Genomic DNA, 24700 nt, shown 5'->3' with positions numbered 1-24700 from the left:
TAAATTTCACCGATTTTATGAAATCGAAAGGCCGTCTAGCTTTAAAATGCACAATTAAAAAAAAAAAAAAACAACAACAAACTGTATTCATAATTTTAATAAATTCTTTTTCAGATAGTTTTTAAATTGAATAATGAATATAGTCTCTAGAAAGTTCATTATAAAATTTCATTTTAGAATAAATGAATAATATATTTTGGAGCAATATAATAATTCAAAACAAATTCTCAGTGTATTGATTTATCTGCTTCCTAATTTCTATTTAATCATGTCGGGTCCAGAATAAAACCGAATCACCTGGAACTTATTCCATAAACATTTTAATATAGTAAAATCAAATTGCACTTTTTGTTGGAAAAAATAACACAAGAGGGCGCTGTTGTGATAAACAGTAGGAAGTGTATGTAGCCCTGGACTGCATGGATTTTAAATCTGGATAAATGTGGCTGAAAACATTTACACAAAGCAGGGACTGTTTTTAATATATTTAAAAAAATTTTTTTTTAAAAACAACAAAAAAAACCCGCAAAAACAAAGCAAATATCAGACGATATAGAAAACTGAGTTTATTAAAGAAGAAACAGCTCGATGCGTTTATATCATATATCTCATATTGCTGTTACATCACCGAAAACTCATCCCAAGTTGTGAATTCTTCCTATCTTGTCTTGGTTCTGTGGATTTATTCCAGGCCTCTTCATGAGCGAGATCATCACCATCATCGCCATCGTTTTACTTTTTGATGACTTCTTCTTTGAGTTTCTCAGCCAGGTGTTTTCTCTTCTGCAGCTTCTTTTTCTCCTCGATTGAGATTTCCTGAGAAACAGGAAGCACATCAGGGGTTAAAAACAGCATCACTGCACAGCCCCTTGGTCCTGTGTGCGTGCGTGTGTGATTGGCTCGTCCACGGAGTGATAATGACCTGAAGGTCTGAGTGGGGTGTGTCCGAGCACACATTGCATGTAAACTGTGAACTCGAACACAGACAGGGTTTTAAACAGGAAGAGGACGAGTCCTGTCCTAAAGCTACTTCCTCACATCACCTTCGGCGCTCTGAAGCTGTGATCCGTTCACGCTAGTCGAGCCGCTGAGCCTTTTCGATTAGCGAAAGGAGAAGTAAAGAAAAGCTGTGATGATCACTGATTAGGGCTGTAACGATACACCCAACTCACGATTCGAATCGCGATTTTTGACCCACGATTCGATACGCCCACGATTTTTTTAAAAATGTTTTTTTAAAAGTAGTAAATTTGACTTATTAACATTTACTTACTTACATTAACTATTTAATAAATAATTCAGACCACTGCAGAGAATGAGTAATATGTATGCAAAAATGAGCAAATGTATATCCAAAGATTGTTTTATTTCTCAAAATAATACTGTTGAGCCGGAAGCTCTGTTTTTTTTCGGTTCTGAAAAAGTCATTTTTCCAAATCGTGTAAATCCGTTAAGATTTTTTTTTTGGGGGGGGGTGGCTCTCTCACTGTCTCACTCTCATAGGGCCAATGATTTTCTGTGATCGCGGAAAACAGATGGAAATTACGGAATTTTTATGGTGAAACATTGCTCGCGTGTCAAAATGTAACTGCCGCAGAAGGCTTCCGCCCAAGCAGACATGCCTTCAGTGTTGCCAGATATTGCTAACGTTTTCCAGCCCAAAATATGTTCAAAACCAGCCAAAAAGCACCTAAACCCGCCCAACCTGGCAACACTGCATGCCTTTCCGGTCAAGTGATTGTGATTGGCTTGTGGCACACCTAGCCAGCCAATGAGCTGCTTGTTTACAGATTCGCTCCCCGCGTCGCAACCAGAATGGCGACCGCTTAAAAGAAATGAATGCTCTGCCAGTGGCGAGTGTGGACGTTGCGTGACTCGCAGAAGATTGTCACAGGTCGGCGAAAAAACGACTTACTAATAGATATAAAAAAATAAAAGTAATTTAAGTAAGTTTAAAATGTAATTTAAATAAAAAGTAAAGTATTCATAAATTGAAGTTTGGAAGCGCCTCTGTTTTTGGGCTGAGGAGAAGTTTGAAAGGGTGTACCGCGATTCTGCCTTCTTGTATCGCGATACGGATCGTGGCTCTGCGTATCGCGATTTCGATACGCATATCGTTACAGCCCTATCACTGATATCACGTTCTGTGACATAAAAGATCTCAATCCTGAAAAAAGCTGTTCAGACTTTCAGGTAAGGAATAAAACACGGTGTTGTGTTGTAGGAAAATAATCAACAACAGCATCATGTGATGAAGTGGACTCACAGCTTTTTTAAAATCCTTTTATCACTACTTTTAATGTTTACCATCTTTTACGTTATGGCAGCTAAAAGCACTCAGTCTCCTCACCATCAGCTCTTTTCTCTCAGTCTGTCCTCAGGTTTTATTTATAGTTGTCTGCTGGAGGTAATTTTTTTTCTTTCAGAAGGGGGAGGGCTTTTTTTTTTCCAAAACAGCAAAAAGATGATTTAGATAACTAAGGCTACGTTTACATTACGTCGAATCAGTGGATCATCAGATTAACGTTCTTAAAACGATTCGCGTTTACACTAAAACCGTTAGCCGTGCACACAGCAACACCAATACGCGGATACGCTCGGCTCCGCAGGCATCCTGCGCTCCAAATCACTCCGCCCTGAACAGCGAGTGCCCTCTGGAGGGTGTGCACTCCGGCCCTGCGCAGCTCACAGAGCGCGCGAGTGAAGTGAACAAGCCACGATTCGGGACTGAGCCGCTGTGTGTGAGATCCCAGCGCATATCACTTATTACTTGCAAGTGGAAGGATGGCAAGCCTAAAGACAATCATAACTACACAATGGGCAGTATTTGCATCAGTATTTGCAGTATTTTCATACTTTTATACTCTTTAATGAAAGGTGATACAAGGCGGAAGTCTGCGCCGTTTTTCAGCAGTCGCGTCACATGACCAACGCCAGCGAATCAGGAAGGTGGATGTCACAGTGACGTTGTCCAATGAGACGCCAGCTAGAGCTCAGCACAGCGTATTCGCGTATTCTCAATGTTTACACAGCACCGGAGCTGATACGATCTAGATTGAATACGTGGACGCTGGCGGATTCCCGTTTCCCCGCTTTTTCAGGGGGGTTAATGTAAACGGACAGTGCATCCGCGAAGAAAACGAGACAGATACGGTCTAGTGTAAACGTAGCCTAAATGCCCCCTTTGAGCTTTTCCATATTCCGTACCGTTACAACCCAACATACGTTCATCATCCTAAGAACCCCAGCTAAATGAAGCATGGTGGTGGGAGCATCATGTTGACTTCTGTTCGAATCGCTCTCTTTTTTCCAGTCTCTTGATGCTAATCAGACAAAATAAAACAAACAAACAAACGAAAACAGTTTGCCTTGTTACTCATAAACCAGAGAAGATAAACCCCTCAGTTCTTTAGACTTCGTTGACTGACACTGGCGACTCCTTCCATAAATGTGAAGCAAACAGCATCTCCTTGCAGAAAAATTCACATCACAAATTTTTAAGAAAGCTTAATCTGTTTGCAACCTCGACAAAAATGAGTACCACATGCTGTACTTACATCAACACACACACAATGTTAAATAACTGAGTTTTTTCCTCTTTATGTTTCTTAAACCCACCACTCAGCAACTACAAATAAAATACTAACAACCTGCAGAAAAACGTGCTTGTCTCTGGGAATTTGGGACACAGCCGTCATGCCACGCCCATTCCACGACGACTGTATTGGTCTTTACTATTTCTATCCATTTCCACTCGTTTATTCTTCTATATTCCCTTCTTATTTAATGGACAGAACACATCATGATGTCGGAGTGCACAATGAATCTTCTTGTACCTTTAAAAAAAAAAAAAAAATTCTGTTTGTATTGGTGTATCCGAGCGAGGAACGGATGGTACCCTGGCAACAAGGGAAGCAAATTCAGAGGAAATGTTGCTGATATGCACTGGGTAGTACAATACCTGTGTTGGAGGTGCAGGGGCAGGTGCTGGGATTGGTGAGGGGGTTTCCTCTACAGCGATGGATTTTCCTTTCTGCTCTTTCTTCAGTGCCTGCAGTTTGTCCCTCTGCTGTCGCAGATACTCAGCTCTCTGCTGCAGCTGCTCCTGCTGTGCCACTGTTAGCTCCTACACACACACACTCTGTGAAGTTTATCTTCGTATTCATATAAAGCACTGACATAATTAATAATGCATCTAATTAACACTGTGCTCCACATGACACTAACACTAACCTAAAAAGAAACCTTTTGGCTGCTAGTTTTGTTTAAAGTAAATGCTGCAGACTTTTTCCCCTCACTAGGTCACACCTGTAAGATATAAAACCATGCCCCTGTCCCCCCAACACACACAAGCACATATATTTATGCTGTATTCAATATACAGTGGTGCTTGAAAGTTTGTGAACCCTTTAGAATTTTCTATATTTCTGCATAAATATGACCTAAAACATCATCAGATTTTCACACAAGTCCTAAAAGTAGGTAAAGAGAACCCAGTTAAACAAATGAGACAAAAATATTATACTCGGTCATTTATTTATTGAGGAAAATGATCCAATATTACATATCTGTGAGCGGCAAAAGTATGTGAACCTCTAGGATTAGCAGTTAATTTGAAGGTGAAATTAGAGTCAGGTGTTTTCAATCAATGGGATGACAATCAGGTGTGAGTGGGCGCCCTGTTTTATTTAAAGAACAGGGATCTATCAAAGTCTGATCTTCACAACACATGTTTGTGGAAGTGTATCATGGCACGAACAAAGGAGATTTCTGAGGACCTCAGGAAAAGCGTTGTTGATGCTCATCAGGCTGGAAAAGGTTACAAAACCATCTCTAAAGAGTTTGGACTTCACCAGTCCACAGTCAGACAGATTGTGTACAAATGGAGAAAATTCAAGACCATTGTTACCCTCCCCAGGAGTGGTCGACCAACAAAGATCACTCCAAGAGCAAGGCGTGTAATAGTAACTTCTAAGCAACTGAAGGCCTCTCTCACATTGGCTAATGTTCGTGAGTCCACCATCAACAGAACACTGAACAACAATGGTGTGCATGGCAGGGTTGCAAGCAGTGGCGTGCACAGATAGACACGAGGTGGTGCTCAAGCACCTGCCCCTCTGCCCAAAAAAGTGCCCTTTTGAATTTTTTTTTTTACAGTTTACTGAGGCCAATGTCGACATGATCTTTTAGAAAAGCCGCGGCATTAAAAGTGTGTGTGAAAATGTCCTGATGTGTGCCCCCTCAGCACACACACTGGACCTCTGTCTCTCTTGCTCTGTCACGTGAACAAGCGTGCAGTGCATTCAATGTGAGGTTGCAGCAGCATAGCGTCCTGGAAGCCACGGCCTTGTCGTAGCGCAGACAACACATCAGGCAGTCAGTCAGCTCTTCCCCTGCCCCAACAGCCAGGTAACACATGAATCGAGTGAAAATGTATTGTTTGCCCTCTAAGCCCAAGCTGTAATTATTTTGTCATGAAGTAGCCCGTCGCATACAGAAACAACTGCACATGGCAGCCTTTGCCAGCTTATTTGCTCCCTTTCCATATGGAGAAACAAACTGAACAATATTTTAAATGTAGCCTAAACCATTGAGGCAACCCCACTCTCCATCAATTCCAACCTGTTTTTATAACATGATTAAGAATATCACGTTATGCTAGTATGCACGCCGTTATGCAAATAAAGGAGAGCTCCGTTGAGCCCATTGAGTGTGTATATTTCGTTACAAATTTTATGATGATCTCACAGAAATCTGTGAATAAACACAGTCTTGAGACTCAAGTCAGTGACGGGAAGATCAGACTTTATCAAACTTTTTAAAGATGGAACTACAGAAAAATACCCAAAACTTTGATATGATTATGAACACAAGAGGAGGGTTAAATCTCAGACTTTTATAATAAGGTGTTCCACATGCGCAAAAAAGTGCCCTTTTTTCCCCCCAGAGCACTTGCCCACCAAAATGTCTGTGCACGCCACTGGTTGCAAGGAGAAAGCCACTGCTCTCCAAAAAGAACATTGCTGCTTGTCTGCAGTTTGCTAAAGATCACGTGGACAAGCCAGAAGGCTATTGGAAAAATGTTTTGTGGATGGATGAGACCAAAATAGAACTTTTTGGTTTAAATGAGAAGCGTTATGTTTGGAGAAAGGAAAAACACTGCATTCCAGCATAAGAACCGTATCCCATCTGTGAAACATGGTGGTGGTGGTATCATGGTTTGGGCCTGTTTTGTTGCATCTGGGCCAGGACGGCTTGCCATCACTGATGGAGCAATGAATTCTGAATTATACCAGCGAATTCTAAAGGAAAATGTCAGGACATCTGTCCATGAACTGAATCTCAAGGGAAGGTGGGTCATGCAGCAAGACAACGACCCTAAGCACACAAGTCATTCTACCAAAGAATGGTTAAAGAAGAATAAAGTTAATGTTTTGGAATGGCCAAGTCAAAGTCCTGACCTTAATCCAATGGAAATGTTGTGGAAGGACCTGAAGCGAGCAGTTCATGTGAGGAAACCCACCAACATCCCAGAGTTGAAGCTGTTCTGTACGGAGGAATGGGCTAAAATTCCTCCAAGCCGGTGTGCAGGACTGATCAACAGTTACCGCAAACGTTTAGTTGCAGTTATTGCTGCACAAGGGGGTCACACCAGATACTGAAAGCAAAGGTTCACATACTTTTGCCACTCACAGATATGTAATATTGGATCATTTTCCTCAATAAATAAATGACCAAGTATAATATTTTTGTCTCATTTGTTTAACTGGGTTCTCTTTATCTACTTTTAGGACTTGTGTGAAAATCTGATGTTATTTCAGGTCATACGGTATTTATGCAGAAATATAGAAAATTCTAAAGGGTTCACAAACTTTCAAGCATCACTGTATATATACACACACATCTACATCAGAATTTCTCTCTTTTTCTGAACAATCTTGCTGCCCATCATTATCGCCATTTCTGAACATGCTATCTAAGCCCTGCCCCTTTTCCTTGAAAGGTAACTTGCAAGCCGAGTCATAACAGAGTGTCTGGGCTCAGTCTGATTTCATCGGAAAGCGCTTGAAACTTTCCAAAGCACACCCTTTAATGTAGAAATGGGCAAATTATCGACATCAAATTTTTGGTGAGAAAATGAGCTTCTTAGATTATAACCGAGGTGTCATGTGACAACCGGGGTTCATTTTGTCAAACAGCAAAAAGACGATGACCATAAGTATTAGGGTTACACTCGAACTCCACTCATCATCCTGACAACACCATCCACACTGTGAAGCACGGTGTTGGGAGCATCATGTTGAATTATGCTGAATGACTCATTCCTTCTTTATCCAGTCATTAGATGTTTAATGGACAACTTCCTTTCGGCAGGATGATGGGTATTTTTTTTTAGAACCAAATACTGAAAATTAAATGATCTTAATTTGACTGAAGGTTAATTACTATCAGGATCATCACTGTTAGGTATAATGGAAGAGCAAAGAGTTTGTGGATTTGATTGACTCACTCGGAAGGGTTTGGAGATTCCAGCTTCCTTCCGTGCCTCCTCTAACCAGCTCTCTGCTGCCTGGTTGGCACTTTTCTCTCGGGACATCAGCGATGTTGGAGGAGCCTTAACCGGGACTCGGACTGCTGGGAGTGTCTTTGTGTCTGTGCTACGATTATCTATGAAAATATAAAAACACACTAGTTACACCACATGAAAAAACAACAACAATATACACATTTCTCTGAATGAAGGAATGTGTGCGTGTTGTTTGTAGTGCTGTTACAAGAGGCCTGAGGAGACGTACTGGCTGAACTTCGCTCAGAAATCACCTTCTCCTCTTTCTGTAATAAAAAAAACATTCGAGAGTTATTCTATTTCCTGACAAAAAGCAGCAATCAGGTGTGTTCAAGCAGCGAAGTAGAAATAATTCAGCTCCATCAGTATAATCACAGACTCAAAGTTCCTTCGACTGACATACCTTGCTGATGCTGTTGACAGTCTGGGCGACGGCCTGAGGGTCAGTGCCGTTTCTCACTGGTTCCTCACGGAGGCTGGCGGAAGCGGAACCGACCTTCTGCGCTAAGTGCTCTCTGCGAGCGATCTCCTCCTCGTACTCCTCTTTCGACCGCCTGCATGGATTGGTCAGAAGGTGGTGTTGATTCATTTCCTCGAACAGCAGCTCGAACACGAATGCAGCCACGAATCACAGGTTTATATTAACGATCTCATCTCATTATCTCTAGCCGCTTTATCCTGTTCTACAGGGTCGCAGGCAAGCTGGAGCCTATCCCAGCTGACTACGGGCGAAAGGCGGGGTACACCCTGGACAAGTCGCCAGGTCATCACAGGGCTGACACATAGATACAGACAACCATTCACACTCACATCTACGGTCAATTTAGAGTCACCAGTTAACCTAACCTGCATGTCTTTGGACTGTGGGGGAAACCCACGCGGACACGGGGAGAACATGCAAACTCCACACAGAAAGGCTCTCGCCGGCCACGGGGCTTGAACCCGAACCTTCTTGCTGTGAGGCGACAGCGCTAACCACTACACCACCGTGCCACCCTATATTAACGATGATGTTCTAAAATGTTATCACTTCTAGAACAACAGGGGGCTTTACGGAGGACACTTAACATGATGTCCACATCAGAGAACGTACTTGAGAACCTCCTGGAGGATCTGCATCTCTTGCTGCTCCAGTTCACTCATTACATCCGTCCCATCGGTCAAACATTCAGGCAGGGCTCCTGCAGCGCACGGACAACACACACAGATCTGAAATTAAAGCATGCCGAGTCATCCAAATATTATAATTATATAGATGCGTGATGTGTGACATGTTTGCTTTTGACGGGGGGTGGGGTGGGGTGGGGAAGGACCCCATGGTGTACCATTCCTCTCCTTGATGACACGCAGGGCCTGAAGCTGCAGCTCCACATTTTTCTGCACCATCATCGAGCGAAATATCTGAAAGTCATTTGTGGCCAACACAGGCTGGAACACAGCCTGGGAAAACCAGGAGAAGAGTAAATGGATTAACGGTAGCACAAAAATAAATGGAGCTGGCACGTGTTACATAACCGGGATTACAGCGGGTCATTCCAGTTGATGTTAAAGGTGTGTTCAAAATACAAAATCACCAGTAACGTTGAACCCAATGACAAAACAGTGCTGTGCAAAAGTCTGAGGCACATGTAAAGAAACGCTGTCGACCAAAAAGGGCTTAAAAAAAAAAGAAGAATGAAATGAAAATGTTAACATAAAAAAAAAAAAATACTAAACAGCAGTAAGCCATAATAGATGAAACAAAGGCAATATTTGGTGTGAGACGACCCTTTGCTTTAAAAAAAAAAAAAAAAATAGTAGTCTGAGGTACAGTGAGTGCAGTTTGATGCGGAAATGAGCTGTAGGTTTTACTGAGCATCTTACAGAACCAGCCACAGTTCTTCTGGACACTTTGACTGTCGCACTCGCTTCTTCATTTTGCACCAAAACCCAGCAGCCTTCATTAGGTTTTCTTTTTTTCATCTGAAAAGTGCTCTCTTATGGAATATGCTGCTCAGATACAAACATTTTTTTCCGTAACATTTAATTTTTTCGTGGAAAAAAAAAACGTTTGGACTCTAAGGCTACGTTCACACTGCAGGCTGAAGTGACTCAAATCCAATCTTTTCGCCCATATGTGACCTGTATCCGATCTTTTATTGACAATATGAACGACACAGATCCGATTTTTTCAAATCCGACCCAGGCCGTTTGGATATGTGGTGCTAATTCCGATTCCTATCCGCTCTTTTCATATGCGACTTCAGTCTGAACCACCAGGTCGCATTCATCCGACCTACACGTCATCAACAAGCCACAAACGTCACTATTCTGCGCTGAAGTAGGCGGCGGGTCTCTCAAAAAAGTTACAACAACATGGCGCATAATCACGGGCGCAGATAGAGGGTGTGACGAGTCATATTTAAATTCACCTCGTTCGGTCCCCCCCACTTATAGGGAGGAAAAAACATCTATGCTGTCTTTCTTTGCATAAGGCAAACCTCACGGAAAAATCAAAAGACTAATTACCATTCGGTTTATTGAGGTGCACAGCAGTGTATACATATAGTTGCAACAACTCACATAAAACAAAACAAAGACTGATATTCGGTTGGTTGAGCTGCGCAGACTGCACAGGTTGCGAGCTCGAGCTTGGTTGCTATGGTTACTAACAACGAGTTTGACAGGCATATCGGGGTTGGGGTTGGTTTGCTGGCAGCTTTGTCCCCCCCAGTTCAAAAAACGTATCTGCGCCCCTGCGCATGACATCAATGCGAGGGACGCTTCGGGCTGTGAAGGTTCTGAATCTTCTCAATGGAAGGACGCAGAGGTTAGGGAGCTGATTTCCATTGGGGGGGATGCAGCTATTCAAGCTAGATTGGATGGGTCATACCGCAACCGGGCGGTTTTACTTCCGTAAACACTGGCCATGCTCACTGCGTGTGACGTCGTCGTATCCTGCAATGCGCATGCGGAACACTTTTAGGTCGCTTTTCATTCATACTGAGGATCACATACAAGTCGCATATATTTGTTAATGTGAACGACCTCACAAAAAAATCGGATTTCACAAAAAAATCGGAATTGAGCATTAAGCCTTGCAGTGTGAACGTAGCGTAAATGTTTTTGTACCGACTCGATAATGTTGAAGTCATAAAAATCTATAACAAAGTTTGTGTGGAAGAAAAATAAGGTGCCAAAGACTTTTGCACAGGACTGTAGATAGAGATGTACTTGTGCGTATACACTTGTCTAACACTAGTGGGTCACCCGTTGCTGTTATTTTAAAAATAAAACAATTAATGAAAGAAATAAAAATAACGCCACTGGGTCTAAGTGACAGAGCACTGCTTAGAAATCCTGTCACTTGTTCTTGTTTTTTCCCCTCACGCCAAATTGGGTTTGCTTTGGAACAAGTCTGCAAGCCCATGGGTGGAGTTTCAGGGCTGGTTTGTTAATAGTCTGTGGTCACCAAGATCTCCTTTCAAAGCCTTTGATTTGACTTCTTATGTTCCTTCTTCTGAAATGTTCCTTACAATGCGTTTTAATCATAAACATAATGAACAGAAGCAGCAAACTGAAAAAGAAATCTGTTGTGTGATTCTTACGTTTCTTGCACTGATGCGGAATTATACAAATGATGACTCACTAGTCACTTTATTAGGAACACCCATCCATCCACCTGCTTGCTGCAGATCTCTAATCAGCCGATCCCTTGACAGCAGCACAATGCATCAAATCATGCAGATACAAATCAAGAGCTTCAGTTCATGTTCACTTCAAACATCAGAACGGGAAAAATTGGGATCTCAAAGTGTGACTTTCTTTCACTGTGGCATGGGTGTTGGTTTGAGCCAGACGGACTGGTTTGACTATTTCAGAAGCTGCTGATCTCCTGGGGTTTTCACACACAGCAGTCTCTAGAGTTTACACAGAATGGTGCGAAAAACAAACAAAAAACACTGAGTGAGTGACAGTTCTGTGGGTGGAAACAAACGCCTTGTTGATAAGAGAGCTCAGACGAAAATGGCCACATTGGTTCGAGCTTTTTTGCCAGGAAGGATATAGTAACTTACGTATATAATCACTCTTTACAACCGTGGTGAGCAGAAAAGCATCTCAGCATGCAACAGCAGAAGAACGCACTAGGTTCCGCTCCTGCAGCCAAGAACAGGAATCTTAGAATCAACAAGAAGTTCCTATTAAAGTGGCCGGGGAGTGTGTATACGATTTATGATTTATTTTTATTAGAGAGGGACACGGAGGTGATGGACTGGATAATGTCTGTACCAGGTGATGATAAAAAGGCGTATTGTGGATAGCGCTAATCAGAAATGCGTGCGCACTATGGTGACCCTGTGAACTGGTTTTTCCAGTTTAACATAAGTTAATCGGCAATGTTTTATCTCATCACTATGGATCTTTTAATTCCTACTATTTATACATTATTTTTAAGTGAAAGCCAATTTAGATTGAACCCATTTAATTAAATGGGTTAGTAGTTATAAGAACTCGATAATAAACATAATAACTTTAATAATGTGGGTTTTGGTGTCCACTCCTGTAACTAAATAAATGACTCAGACTTTTCTGTAAATGGGTCAGAGCTTTGGCCTCGTCTCCTTTCCCTTCCCGAAGCTCAGATTCTCAGCCTCTCGTTTGAGTTAATCGGCAGTGGAAAGCTGCCGTAAGTCTCCGGGTCATATCAATGTCCTGATGAAGCACAGAGCCACGTCCGCTGGCTCAGTAACCCAATTCAGAGTGAGCCTGTTAATCTGCTCATACACTGGGTTAACATGAGTCACTTACACTTTAACTCCTTTACCTCTGGAATCACAACGAAACCGTACAGCAGAACTGTCTTCTTGTTTTCTACTTTAATAATCACTCTGCTAACTGATGGAGGAATAAGGTGTTAATTAAACCTGGGTATGTTTTTACCCCCGAGCATCGCTTCCTATTCATACTTTATCACACAAGCTCTCTAATACACACACACACACACACACACACACACACACACACACACACACACTAAGCTGAAGTGAAGTGCACTTGCACTTCACCTGCAAGGTTTTTGACTTGGCAAAAGGGGACGAGCAGGCATCCAGAAACTGCTGTTCGCTAATTCCGACTTCCTGCATGTAGTTTTCTAACAGCTTCTCGACCTGAAAGGGAATTCACAACAAAGTTTATGTAAAATAAATTGCTTACTATACAAATGTTTAAAATAGAAAATATTACTACTTCAGAAAGTATTTCAAAAAAATTCCTCTTGACGTAAATAGGAGAAACACTACCGAGGACAACTGATGACAAATTTATGAACTGACTTACGTATGGTCTTTGATATTCCACGAGTATTCACGTGAAAATGAAACACAATCACAGTTCTGTGCTGCCACTCACCAGTTCTTTGTACTGCTGATGGATTTCTGTATACGATAATTTATTTTCTTCTTCATCATCGAACACTGAGAGAACATGAGACAGGTATAGGTTTATTACTACATTAATACAGCACATATTCTTATAACCATATAATCTATTACTATATTAACACATTTATGCATAATGAGCAAGCCAGAGGTGAAGGTGGTGAGGAACAACTCCCTGAGGAAGAAACCTTGAGAAGAACCGGACTCAAAAAGGAACCCATCCTCATCTGAGTGACACCAGGGTGTGAGTTACAGTGTGTTTGTAAGTAATTTCCCTCCTATAACTGTATACTATAAAGTCAGTAGTTTAACCAGATGAATAGCATTTGTTACTATACAGCATAAGTTACTGTAGAATATACAGTATGTATTAGCATCGTAGAGGTTACTACATAATACAGTACATGTTATTATACAATATATGTCAGTATAGTACACGTTACTATACAGTATGTATTAGTATTGTATACGTTACCGTAGAGTATATGTTACTCTACAGTATCTGTACTAATATAGCACATACATCTGTGTATTATATGAATTAGTACAGTATACATTATCTGTAGAGTATATGTACGAATACAATGTATATTACTCTACAATATCTGTAGTCATGTACTATATATAACTATATAGTATGTATTATTATAGTATACATAACTGTAGTATGTTACTGTAGAGTACTGTACATGCATGAGTATAGTATACATAACTATGTAGTATAAGTTACTGCAGAGTATATGTACGAGTACAATGTATGTTACTCTCCAGTGTCTGTAGTTGTGTAGTATACATTACTGTAAAGTATACATGAGTACAGTACACAACTACAGTAAACAGTATGCATGATTATAGTACAAAGCTACACTATGTATGAGTATAGCATACATTACTGTAGAGTACATGAGTACAATATATGTTTCTGTAGAGCATGAGTATAGTATACATAACTTGCCAGTATGTATGAGTACAGTATACAAAATTATAGTATGCATGAGTATAGTGAACGTTACTGTAGCGTATATGAGTACTATATATATGTTTCTGTAGAGTATGAGTATAGCATACATAACTGGACAGTAAGTATGAGTATAGTGTACAAAATTATAGTATGTATGAGTATAGTAGAAGTTACTGCAAAGTATATGAGTACATTATATGTTCCTATAGAGTATGAGTATAGAATACTGTACATAACTGGACAGTAAGTATGAGAATAGTACAACCCCGATTCCAAAAAAGTTGGGACAAAGTACAAATTGTAAATAGAAACGAAATGCAATGATGTGGAAGTTTCAAAATTCCATATTTTATTCAGAATAGAACATAGATCTCATCTCATCTCATTATCTCTAGCCGCTTTATCCTTCTACAGGGTCGCAGGCAAGCTGGAGCCTATCCCAGCTGACTACGGGCGAAAGGCGGGGTACACCCTGGACAAGTCGCCAGGTCATCACAGGGCTGACACAGACACAGACAACCATTCACACCTACGGTCAATTTAGAGTCACCAGTTAACCTAACCTGCATGTCTTTGGACTGTGGGGGAAACCGGAGCACCCGGAGGAAACCCACGCGGACACGGGGAGAACATGCAAACTCCACACAGAAAGGCCCTCGCCAGCCCCGGGGCTCGAACCCCGGACCTTCTTGCTGTGAGGCGACAGCGCTAACCACTACACCACCGTGCCGCCCCTAGAACATAGATGACATATCAAATGTTTAAACTGAGAAAATGCATCATTTAAAGAGAAAAATTAGGTGATTTTAAATTTCATGACAACACCACATCTCAAAAAAGTTGGGACAAGGCCATGTTTACCACTGTGAGACATCCCCTTTTCTCTTTACAACAGTCTGTAAACGTCTGGGGACTGAGGAGACAAGTTGCTTAAGTTTAGGGATAGGAATGTTAACCCATTCTTGTCTAATGTAGGATTCTAGTTGCTCAACTGTCTTAGGTCTTTTTTGTCGTATCTTCCGTTTTATGATGCGCCAAATGTTTTCTATGGGTGAAAGATCTGGACTGCAGGCTGGCCAGTCCAGTACCCGGACCCTTCTTCTACGCAGCCATGATGCTGTAATGCAGTATGTGGTTTGGCATTGTCATGTTGGAAAATGCAAGGTCTTCCCTGAAAGAGACGTCGTCTGGATGGGAGCATATGTTGCTCTAGAACCTGGATATACCTTTCAGCATTGATGGTGTCTTTCCAGATGTGTAAGCTGCCCATGCCACACGCACTAATGCAACCCCATACCATCAGAGATGCAGGCTTCTGAACTGAGCGCTGATAACAACTTGGGTCGTCCTTCTCCTCTTTAGTCCGAATGACACGGCGTCCCTGATTTCTATAAAGAACTTCAAATTTTGATTCGTCTGACCACAGAACAGTTTTCCACTTTGCCACAGTCCATTTTAAATGAGCCTTGGCCCAGAGAAGACGTCTGCGCTTCTGGATCATGTTTAGATACGGCTTCTTCTTTGAACTATAGAGTTTTAGCTGGCAACGGTGGATGGCACGGTGAACTGTGTTCACAGATACTGTTCTCTGGAAATATTCCTGAGCCCATTTTGTGATTTCCAATACAGAAGCATGCCTGTATGTGATGCAGTGCCGTCTAAGGGCCCGAAGATCACGGGCACCCAGTATGGTTTTCCGGCCTTGACCCTTACGCACAGAGGTTCTTCCAGATTCTCTGAATCTTTTGATGATATTATGCACTGTAGATGATATGTTCAAACTCTTTGCAATTTTACACTGTCGAACTCCTTTCTGATATTGCTCCACTATTTGTCGGCGCAGAACTAGGGGGATTGGTGATCCTCTTCCCATCTTTACTTCTGAGAGCCGCCGCCACTCCAAGATGCTCTTTTTATACCCAGTCATGTTAATGACCTATTGCCAATTGACCTAATGAGTTGCAATTTGGGCGGCACGGTGGTGTAGTGGTTAGCGCTGTCGCCTCACAGCAAGAAGGTCCGGGTTCGAGCCCCGTGGCCGGCGAGGGCCTTTCTGTGCAGAGTTTGCATGTTCTCCCCGTGTCCGCGTGGGTTTTCTCCGGGTGCTCCGGTTTCCCCCACAGTCCAAAGACATGCAGGTTAGGTTAACTGGTGACTCTAAATTGACCGTAGGTGTGAATGTGAATGGTTGTCTGTGTCTATGTGTCAGCCCTGTGATGACCTGGCGACTTGTCCAGGGTGTACCCCGCCTTTCGCCCGTAGTCAGCTGGGATAGGCTCCAGCTTGCCTGCGACCCTGTAGAAGGATAAAGCGGCTAGAGATAATGAGATGAGATGAGTTGCAATTTGGTCCTCCAGCTGTTCCTTTTTTGTACCTTTAACTTTTCCAGCCTCTTATTGCCCCTGTCCCAACTTTTTTGAGATGTGTTGCTGTCATGAAATTTCAAATGAGCCAATATTTGGCATGAAATTTCAAAATGTCTCACTTTCAACATTTGATATGTCGTCTATGTTCTATTGTGAATACAAGATCAGTTTTTGAGATTTGTAAATTATTGCATTCCGTTTTTATTTACAATTTGTACTTTGTCCCAACTTTTTTGGAATCGGGGTTGTACACAAAATTATAGTATGTATGAATACAGTATACATTACTGTAGAGTATATGAGTAAAATATGTTTATGTAGAGTATGAGTATAGTTTACATAACTGGTCAATGTGTATGAGTAGTATACAAAATTATAGTACGTATGAGTATAGTGTATGTTACTGTAGAGTATATGAGTACAATATATGTCTCTGTAGAGTATATGTATGAGTATAGTACACATAACTGGACAGTATGTATAAGTATAGTATACAAAATTACAGTATGTATGAGTATAGTGAATGTCACTGTAGCGTATATGAGTACAATATATGTCTCTGTAGAGAATGAGTACAGTATACATAACTGGACAGTATGTATGAGTACAGTATACAAAATTACAGTATGAGTATAGTGAACATCACTGTAGCGTATATGAGTACAATGTAGGTCTCTGTAGAGCATGAGTATAGTATACATAACTGGACAGTAAGTATGAGTATAGTATACAAAATTATAGTATGTATGAGTATGGTACACGTTAGTGTAGAGTATATGAGTACAATATATTTTTCTGTAGAGCATATGTATGAGCACAGTATACATTACTGGACAGTATACATGAGTATAGCATACATAATTATAGCATGCATGAGTATAGTAGACGTTACTGTGGAGTACACATATGAGTATAGTATACATAACTATACAGTATGTATTAATATAGTATAAGTTTATGTGGAGTATGTGTGAGCATAGTATATATTACCACAGGATGTATGAGTATAGTGTACACAACTGGACAGTATCTGAGTATAGTATACATAATCATAGTATGCATGAGTATAGTACACGTTACTGTAGAGTGTATGAGTACAATATATGTCTCTGCAGAGTATAGCATACATAACTGGACAGTAAGTATGAGTATAGTGTACAAAATTACAGTATGTATGAGTATAGTAGAAGTTACTGCAAAGTATGAGTACATTATATGTTTCTATACAGTATGAGTATAGCATGCTGTACATAACTGGACAGTAAGTATGAGAATAGTACACAAAATTATAGTATGTATGAGTATAGTATACGTTAGTGTAGAGTATATGAGTAAAATATATGTTTATGTAGAGTATGAGTATAGTTTACATAACTGGTCAATGTGTATGAGAAGTATACAAAATTATAGCATGTATGAGTATGGTATACGTTAGTGTAGAGTATATGAGTACAATATATTTTTCTGTAGAGTACATGTATGAGTGCAGTATACATTACTGGACAGTATATATACACAGTGGTGCTTGAAAGTTTGTGAACCCTTTAGAATTTTCTATATTTCTGCATAAATATGACCTAAAACATCATCAGATTTTCACACAAGTCCTAAAAGTAGATAAAGAGAACCCAGTTAAACAAATGAGACAAAAATATTATACTTGGTCATTTATTTATTAAGGAAAATGATCCAATATTACATATCTGTGAGTGGCAAAAGTATGTGAACCTCTAGGATTAGCAGTTAATTTGAAGGTGAAATTAGAGTCAGGTGTTTTCAATCAATGGGATGACAATCAGGTGTGAGTGGGCACCCTGTTTTATTTAAAGAACAGGGATCTATCAAAGTCTGATCTTCACAACACATGTTTGTGGAAGTGCATCATGGCATGAATAAAGGAGATTTCTGAGGACCTCAGAAAAAGCGTTGTTGATGCTCATCAGGCTGGAAAAGGTGAAAAAAAAAATCTCTAAAGAGTTTGGACTCCACCAATCCACAGTCAGACAGATTGTGTACAAATGGAGGAAATTCAACACCATTTGGCCCTTTTCCACTACCCTTTTTCAGCTCACTTCAGCCCGACACGGCTCGCGTTTCGACTACCAAAAACCAGCACGACTCAGCTCGTTTCAGCCCTGCTTAGCCCCTAAAACTCGCACCGTTTTGGAGTGGGGCTGAAGCGAGCCAAGCCGTGCCGAGTGAGGCTGGGGGCGTGAGCAGACACTCCCCTGTGCACTGATTGGTGAGGAGGCGTGTCCTCACATGCCCACACACGCCCCGCGAGCGCGCTGGGATCTGTAAACACCGCAAACCCGGAAGAAGGAGAATTACGAGAATTTCTGAAGCCTTATGCGCCTCGCCTCATCTATACGCTCTTGCCAGTATCTGTTGGCGTTGTCGGTGACAACAAGCCACAGCACCAAGACCAGCAACACTAACGACACCATGTCCTCCATGTTTATTGTTTACTATCCGGGTCGTGAGACTACCGCTTAAAAGATCACTGAATCAGTGACATACAGAGCATCGTGGACGAGTTCGCGGAGCGCAAGGCTCGTCGTATGCCCTTCAAATAATGCGCGCAGTAGGCTATTGATGTTTTATTATGAGCCATGTACAGTATGTCGCCTAATGTTTTTTTGTTTCTGAGTTACATGTTCGTTTGAAGGACTTAATGTACAAAATAACATAGTTGCACCCCGTAGTGTTGAAATTGGTAAACACAGTGCATTCAGTGAGGTTTGCACCGCCCTCCTTTTATTTCTGACTCTTCCTGTCACCGTTGCAACCTCTGAGCGCTCATTCGTATGCCCTTCAAATAATGTGCGCAGTATAGGCTATTGATGTTTTATTATGAGCCATGTATACAGTATCCTAATGTTTTTTGTTTCTGAGTTACATGTTCGTTTGAAGGACTTGATGTACTAAATAACATAGTTGCACCCGGTAGTGTTGAAATTGGTAAACACCGCAGTTGCGGACATTTTGTAGCCTAAAATGATGTTATGATAAGCTTTAATAAAGGGCCCGGTCATTTGCCCCGCCCCCGGCCCGGCTCTGACTTGTTCCGCCACTGTCACTGATGTCACTGTTTGCGCTGCTTAACGACATCACGTGACGTCCACCCACTTTCGCTAACTCCACCCAATGTGTCCACCCACTTCCAGCCAGCACGGTTCAGCGCGGTTGTAGTCGAAATGCAACTCCAACAGCCCCGCTCAGCTCGACTCAGCACGGCACGGCTCAGCCGCGTTTGTAGTGGAAAAGCGGCAATTGTTACCCTCCCCAGGAGTGGTCGACCAAGAAAGATCACTCCAAGAGCAAGGCATCTAATAGTCGCCGAGTTCACAAAGGACCACAGGGTAACTTCTAAGCAACTGAAGGCCTCTCTCACATTGGCTAATGTTAATGCTCATGAGTCCACCATCAGGAGAACACTGAACAACAATGGTGTGCATGGCAGAGTTGCAAGGAGAAAGCCACTGTTCTCCAAAAAGAATATTGCTGCTCATCTGCAGTTTGCTAAAGATCACGTGGACAATCCAGAAGGCTATTGGAAAAATGTTTTGTGGATGGATGAGACAAAAATAGAACATTTTGGTTTAAATGAGAAGTGTTATGTTTGGAGAAAGGAAAACACTGCATTCCAGCATAAGAACCTTATCCCATCTGTGAAACATGGTGGTGGTAGTATCACGGTTTGGACTTGATTTGCTGCATCTGGGCCAGGACGGCTTCCCATCATTGATGGAACAATGAATTCTGAATTATAACTGCGAATTCTCAAGGAAAATGTCAGGACACCTGTCCATGAACTGAATCTCAAAAGAAGGTAGTTCATGCAGCAAGACAACAACCCTAAGCGCACAAGTCATTCTACCAAAGAATGGTTAAAGAAGAATAAAGTTAATGTTTTGGAATGGCCAAGTCAAAGCCCTGATCTTAATCCATTCGAAATGTTGTGGAAGGACCTGAAGCGAGCAGTTCATGTGAGGAAACCAACCAAGATCCCAGAGTTGAAGCTGTTCTGTAGGGAGGAATGGGCTAAAATTCCTCCAAGCCGGTGTGCAGGACTGATCAACAGTTACCGCAAACGTTTAGTTGCAGTTATTGCTGTACAAGGGGGTCACACCAGATACTGAAAGCAAAGGTTCACATACTTTTGCCACTCACAGATATGCAATATTGGATCATTTTCTTCAATAAATAAATAACCAAGTACAATATTTTTGTCTCATTTGTTTAACTGGGTTCTCTTTATCTACTTTTAGGACTTGTGTGAAAATCTGATGATGTTTTAGGTCATATTTATGCAGAAATATAGAAAATTCTAAAGGGTTCACAAACTTTCAAGCACCACTGTGTGTGTGTGTGTGTGTGTGTGTGTGTGTGTGTATATATGAGTATAGCATATGTAATTATAGTATGCATGAGTATAGTAGTATAGTGTGTCACTGCGGAGTATACATATGAGTATAGTATACATAACTATACAGTATTAATATAGTACAAGTTTATGTAGAGTATGTGTGATCATAGTATATATTACTACAGGATGTATGAGTATAGTATACATCATGATAGAGTATTAGTATAATAAGATTTATATATGCACACAGACACAATACTATATGGTATATCAGGCCATCACGCTTTTGAACCACGGATTATGGAGTGCTTCGAGGTCAGCGCGAACCCAGCGGCGGCCATATTGGAAGTCAAAGGTCGTCTGGGTCAGGCTGTGTCAGTGCATTGTTGTTGTTCAGCGAAGCAAAAAGGGGTGACAATGCCAAATACGTGTGTCATTGTTGGCTGTAGTAGCCGGGGGGAAAAGGGTGGCAAAAGCTTCCACAGACTCCCTGAAGTCGTGACTAACCAGGGAATTGCAGCACAGGAGAAAAGCGAGCGGAGGAGACGACAGTGGCTGGCTGCCATCAACCGATCAAATTTAGGACAACTTGACTGTATCCGGACTTGTTCTGATCACTTTGTGACAGGTAGGTTAATATTGTCTTGAATTTCATAGTTACTAAAATAAATGTGATACAAACTATTATCTTTTCTATGTACTTTCAGCAATGATTAATGGATATATTTGTCACATTAGGTAGCTTATGTCTACTGCAGTGCATTGTTGCATCAAATGGCATTTAAGATCTAGGCCTAGTAATGTTTATGTACACATGCTGTTAGTACAAGTTGCATACTAGGCCTACATTTTATTCACTGACTAAAATAATTGATAATTTTTCAAACATTATTTAGATTTTGGCTTCCATACTCTTGTAGTTCTGGAAATCCTTTAGTTCACAAAATGGACTTGGGTGAACAAGATCGATGTATGTCACATGTGGCAACAAGCTGGGGTCAGCTTTCCATTCCTTCTCACTAACAGTGTATGGATCTACATTCCCAATGAAATGTACCTTCTCAGCATAACGCTCCCGTGCCTGCTTATCCAAACTTTCACAGTAGTGCTCCATCACTTCAGATGTCTAAATTCTTAAAAAATCCAAGCTTCTAAGCCCTCTAACGCGGAAACGAATCGGTGAATGTGTACTCTATTGGCCCTTTTCCACTACCCTTTTTCAGCTCACTTCAGCCCGACACGGCTCGCGTTTCGACTATCTAAGAACAGCACGACTCCGCTCGCTTCAGCCCTGCTCAGCCCCCAAAACTCGCACGGTTTTGGAGTAGGGTTGAAGCGAGCCAAACCGAGCCGAGTGGGGCTAGGGGCGTGAGGAGACACTCCCCTGTGCACTGATTGGTGAGGAGGCGTGTCCTCACACGCCCACACACGCCCCGCGAGCACGCTGGGATCTGTAAACACCATAAACCCGGAAGAAGGAGAATTACGAGAATTATGAAGCCTTATGCGCCTCGCCTCATCTATACGCTCTTGCCAGTATCTGTTGGCGTTGTCGGTGACAACAAGCCACAGCACCAAGACCAGCAACACTAACGACTCCATGTCCTCCATGTTTATTGTTTACTCTCCGAGTTGTGAGACTACCGCTTAAAAGATCACTGATGTCATTGTTTGCGCCGCCTAACGACATCACCTGACGTCCACCCACTTTCGCTAACTCCACCCAATGTGTCCACCCACTTCCAGCCAGCACAGTTCAGCGCGGTTGTAGTCGAAATGCAACTCCAACAGCCCCGCTCAGCTCGACTCAGCCCAACTCAGCCGTGTTGGTAGTGGAAAAGCGGCATATGATGTGTAGTCTATGATGCGTACTCTATCGCTACGTTCACACTGCAAGGCTTAATGCTCAATTCCGATTTTTTTGTGAAATCCGATTTTTTTTGTGAGGTTGTTCACATTAACAAATATATGCGACTTGTATGTGATCCTCAGTATGAACGAAAAGCGACCTAAAAGTGTTCCGCATGCGCATTGCAGGATACGACGATGTCACACGCAGTGAGCATGGCCAGTGTTTACGGAAGTAAAACCGCCCGGTTGCGGTATGACCCATCCAATCTAGTTTGAATAGCTGCATCCCCCCAAATGGAAATCAGCTCCCTAACCTCTGCGTCCTTCCATTGAGAAGATTCAGAACCTTCACAGCCCAAAGCGTCCCTCGCATTGATGTCATGCGCAGGGGCGCAGATACGTTTTTTTGAACTGGGGGGGACAAAGCTGCCAGCAAACCAACCCCAACCCCGATATGCCTGTCAAACTTGTTGTGGGTTACCATAGCAACCAAGCTCGAGCTCGCAACCTGTGCAGTCTGCGCAGCTCAACCAACCGAATATCAGTCTTTGTTTTGTTTTATGTGAGTTGTTGCAACTATGTATACACTGCCGTGCACCTCAATAAACCGAATGGTAATTAGTCTTTTGATTTTTCCGTGAGGTTTGCCTTATGCAAAGTGGGGAGGACCGAACGAGGTGAATTTAAATCTGGGTGGGACGAATCCCACCCGTCCTACCCTCTATCTGTGCCCATGATTATGCACCATGTTGTTGTAACTTTTTTTGAGAGACCCGCCGCCTACTTCAGCGTAGAATAGTGACGTTTGTGGCTTGTTGATGACGTGTAAGTCGGATGAATGCGACCTGGCGGTTCAGACTGAAGTCGCATATGAAAAGAGCGGATAGGAATCGGAATTAGGACCACATATCCAAACAGCCTGGGTCGGATTTGAAAAAATCGGATCTGTGTCGTTCATATTGTCAATAAAAGATCGGATACAGGTCACATATGGGCGAAAAGATCGGATTTGAGTCACTTCAGCCTGCAGTGTGAACGTAGCGTATGATGTGTACTCTATGAGCGCTCTGGAACGAGTGACTTCCAAGATGGCCGCGCAGACCGCAGTGTTACTATTTTTAGCATCATCAGGCTTTGAACCACGGATTATATTAGCAATTTTGCACAAGACATTGCACAGTATATCTACCTCTATGTTTGCACATTGTTTGTTTGCCTCTTCTTTTTTTTTTTTAAATGTTATCTTCATTTTTCACTCTACCTTTATATTTTGCATTCCATATGCACTTTATATTTCATATTTTATATATTTATTTATTTTTATATTGGTAAGCGTAGTTTGGTCGGGCAGTTGCAAAATAAGAATTTCATTACCCAATAATAAACCGCTGTGTCTGTTATTGTGTATATGACAAATAAACATCTTGACTCTTGAATATGTTCCTCCAGAAGGACGCAGTTGTACGTGTGATGCTGTTGAGATGTTTGGTAAATATTGTGTTATTCTGATTTGAAATGTCAGAATTTAAGCTTTAAGCTTCTCCAGAAGGAGACTCTCCTCTCTTTAGCTTCATGCTAACTGTTTTCTGCTGTTGTTCTTTAATCCTCACCTGGAGAAGAGCTGCGAGTTCACCAAGCTCAGCCCAAACCTCACAGAACCCAAACTGAGCAGCCAAACATTTTTAAAGCTAATGAGCAGTCCGGTATCAGGATAAAGAGCTCAGGCGGAGTTACCTGAACATTTGTTTTCCAGGAAATCAGTGAGCGGTATGAGCCACTCGGGGCTGCCCAGATACCCGACGATGCTCTCCACCACCCACTCACTGTCCTCCGCCATGACCACCAGCACTCCTCTCTCCCTCGGTGATGTTTACCTGTAAACGGCTCTGGCAGCGTCTCAGCGCGGGGTTACAGCTGCGCGGTGCTCGGACATTTGTCTCCTGCTGCAGCGCTCCGAGAAAAGTCCGGGATCTGGCCCAAACAACATGGGGGCCGCATCCCAAATACCGTCTAACATTAACGTATAAAGTACACTAACTAGGGTGGAGCAGTCGGTATTTCGTGTCCTGTATGTAGTGCACTTCCAAAGGGACCAAGGAGTGAATTAGGATAGATCCAAGACCGCCCAGCTCCAGAGAGCAAATGCTGTGAAACCATGGTAACGCGTTA

General features: G+C 42.0%; 1 protein-coding gene across 2 annotated transcripts; it reads right to left on the bottom strand.

The window, feature by feature from the left end:
* Positions 1 to 553: 553 nt before the first annotated feature.
* cfap36 (cilia and flagella associated protein 36) lies at positions 554 to 24533 on the bottom strand. 2 transcript variants are annotated; one of them, XM_060917145.1, is made up of 10 exons: positions 24266 to 24533; positions 12956 to 13020; positions 12613 to 12714; positions 8893 to 9007; positions 8661 to 8748; positions 7971 to 8121; positions 7776 to 7833; positions 7511 to 7668; positions 3962 to 4126; positions 554 to 816 (listed from the first exon to the last, which is right to left on the bottom strand). In XM_060917145.1, exons 1-10 carry the CDS (start codon positions 24366 to 24368, stop codon positions 733 to 735), a joined length of 1089 nt encoding a protein of 362 aa, XP_060773128.1. In that variant the 5' UTR covers positions 24369 to 24533; the 3' UTR covers positions 554 to 732. The 2 variants fall into 2 exon arrangements, with proteins under 2 accessions (XP_060773128.1, XP_060773129.1); XM_060917146.1 differs by having other exon boundaries at positions 7797 to 7833.
* Between the last annotated feature and the right edge of the window lie 167 nt (positions 24534 to 24700).

Source organism: Neoarius graeffei, chromosome 3 (assembly GCF_027579695.1).
Source record: "Neoarius graeffei isolate fNeoGra1 chromosome 3, fNeoGra1.pri, whole genome shotgun sequence".
Taxonomy (NCBI): domain Eukaryota; kingdom Metazoa; phylum Chordata; class Actinopteri; order Siluriformes; family Ariidae; genus Neoarius; species Neoarius graeffei.
The sequence above is the reverse complement of the archived record's forward strand: the minus strand, read 5'-3'. Positions and strand labels throughout refer to the sequence as shown.

Coding starts and splice junctions, on each gene's coding strand:
- cfap36 (XM_060917145.1), bottom strand. CDS start 24,368: ATGGCGGAGGACAGTGAGTGGGTGGTGGAGAGCATCGTCGGGTATCTG. Junction 13,021..24,265: donor CCTGGAAAACAAATGTTCAG/GTAACTCCGCCT, acceptor ATGTTCTCTCAG/TGTTCGATGATGAAGAAGAA. Junction 8,749..8,892: donor TGTCATCAAGGAGAGGAATG/GTACACCATGGG, acceptor CGTGCGCTGCAG/GAGCCCTGCCTGAATGTTTG.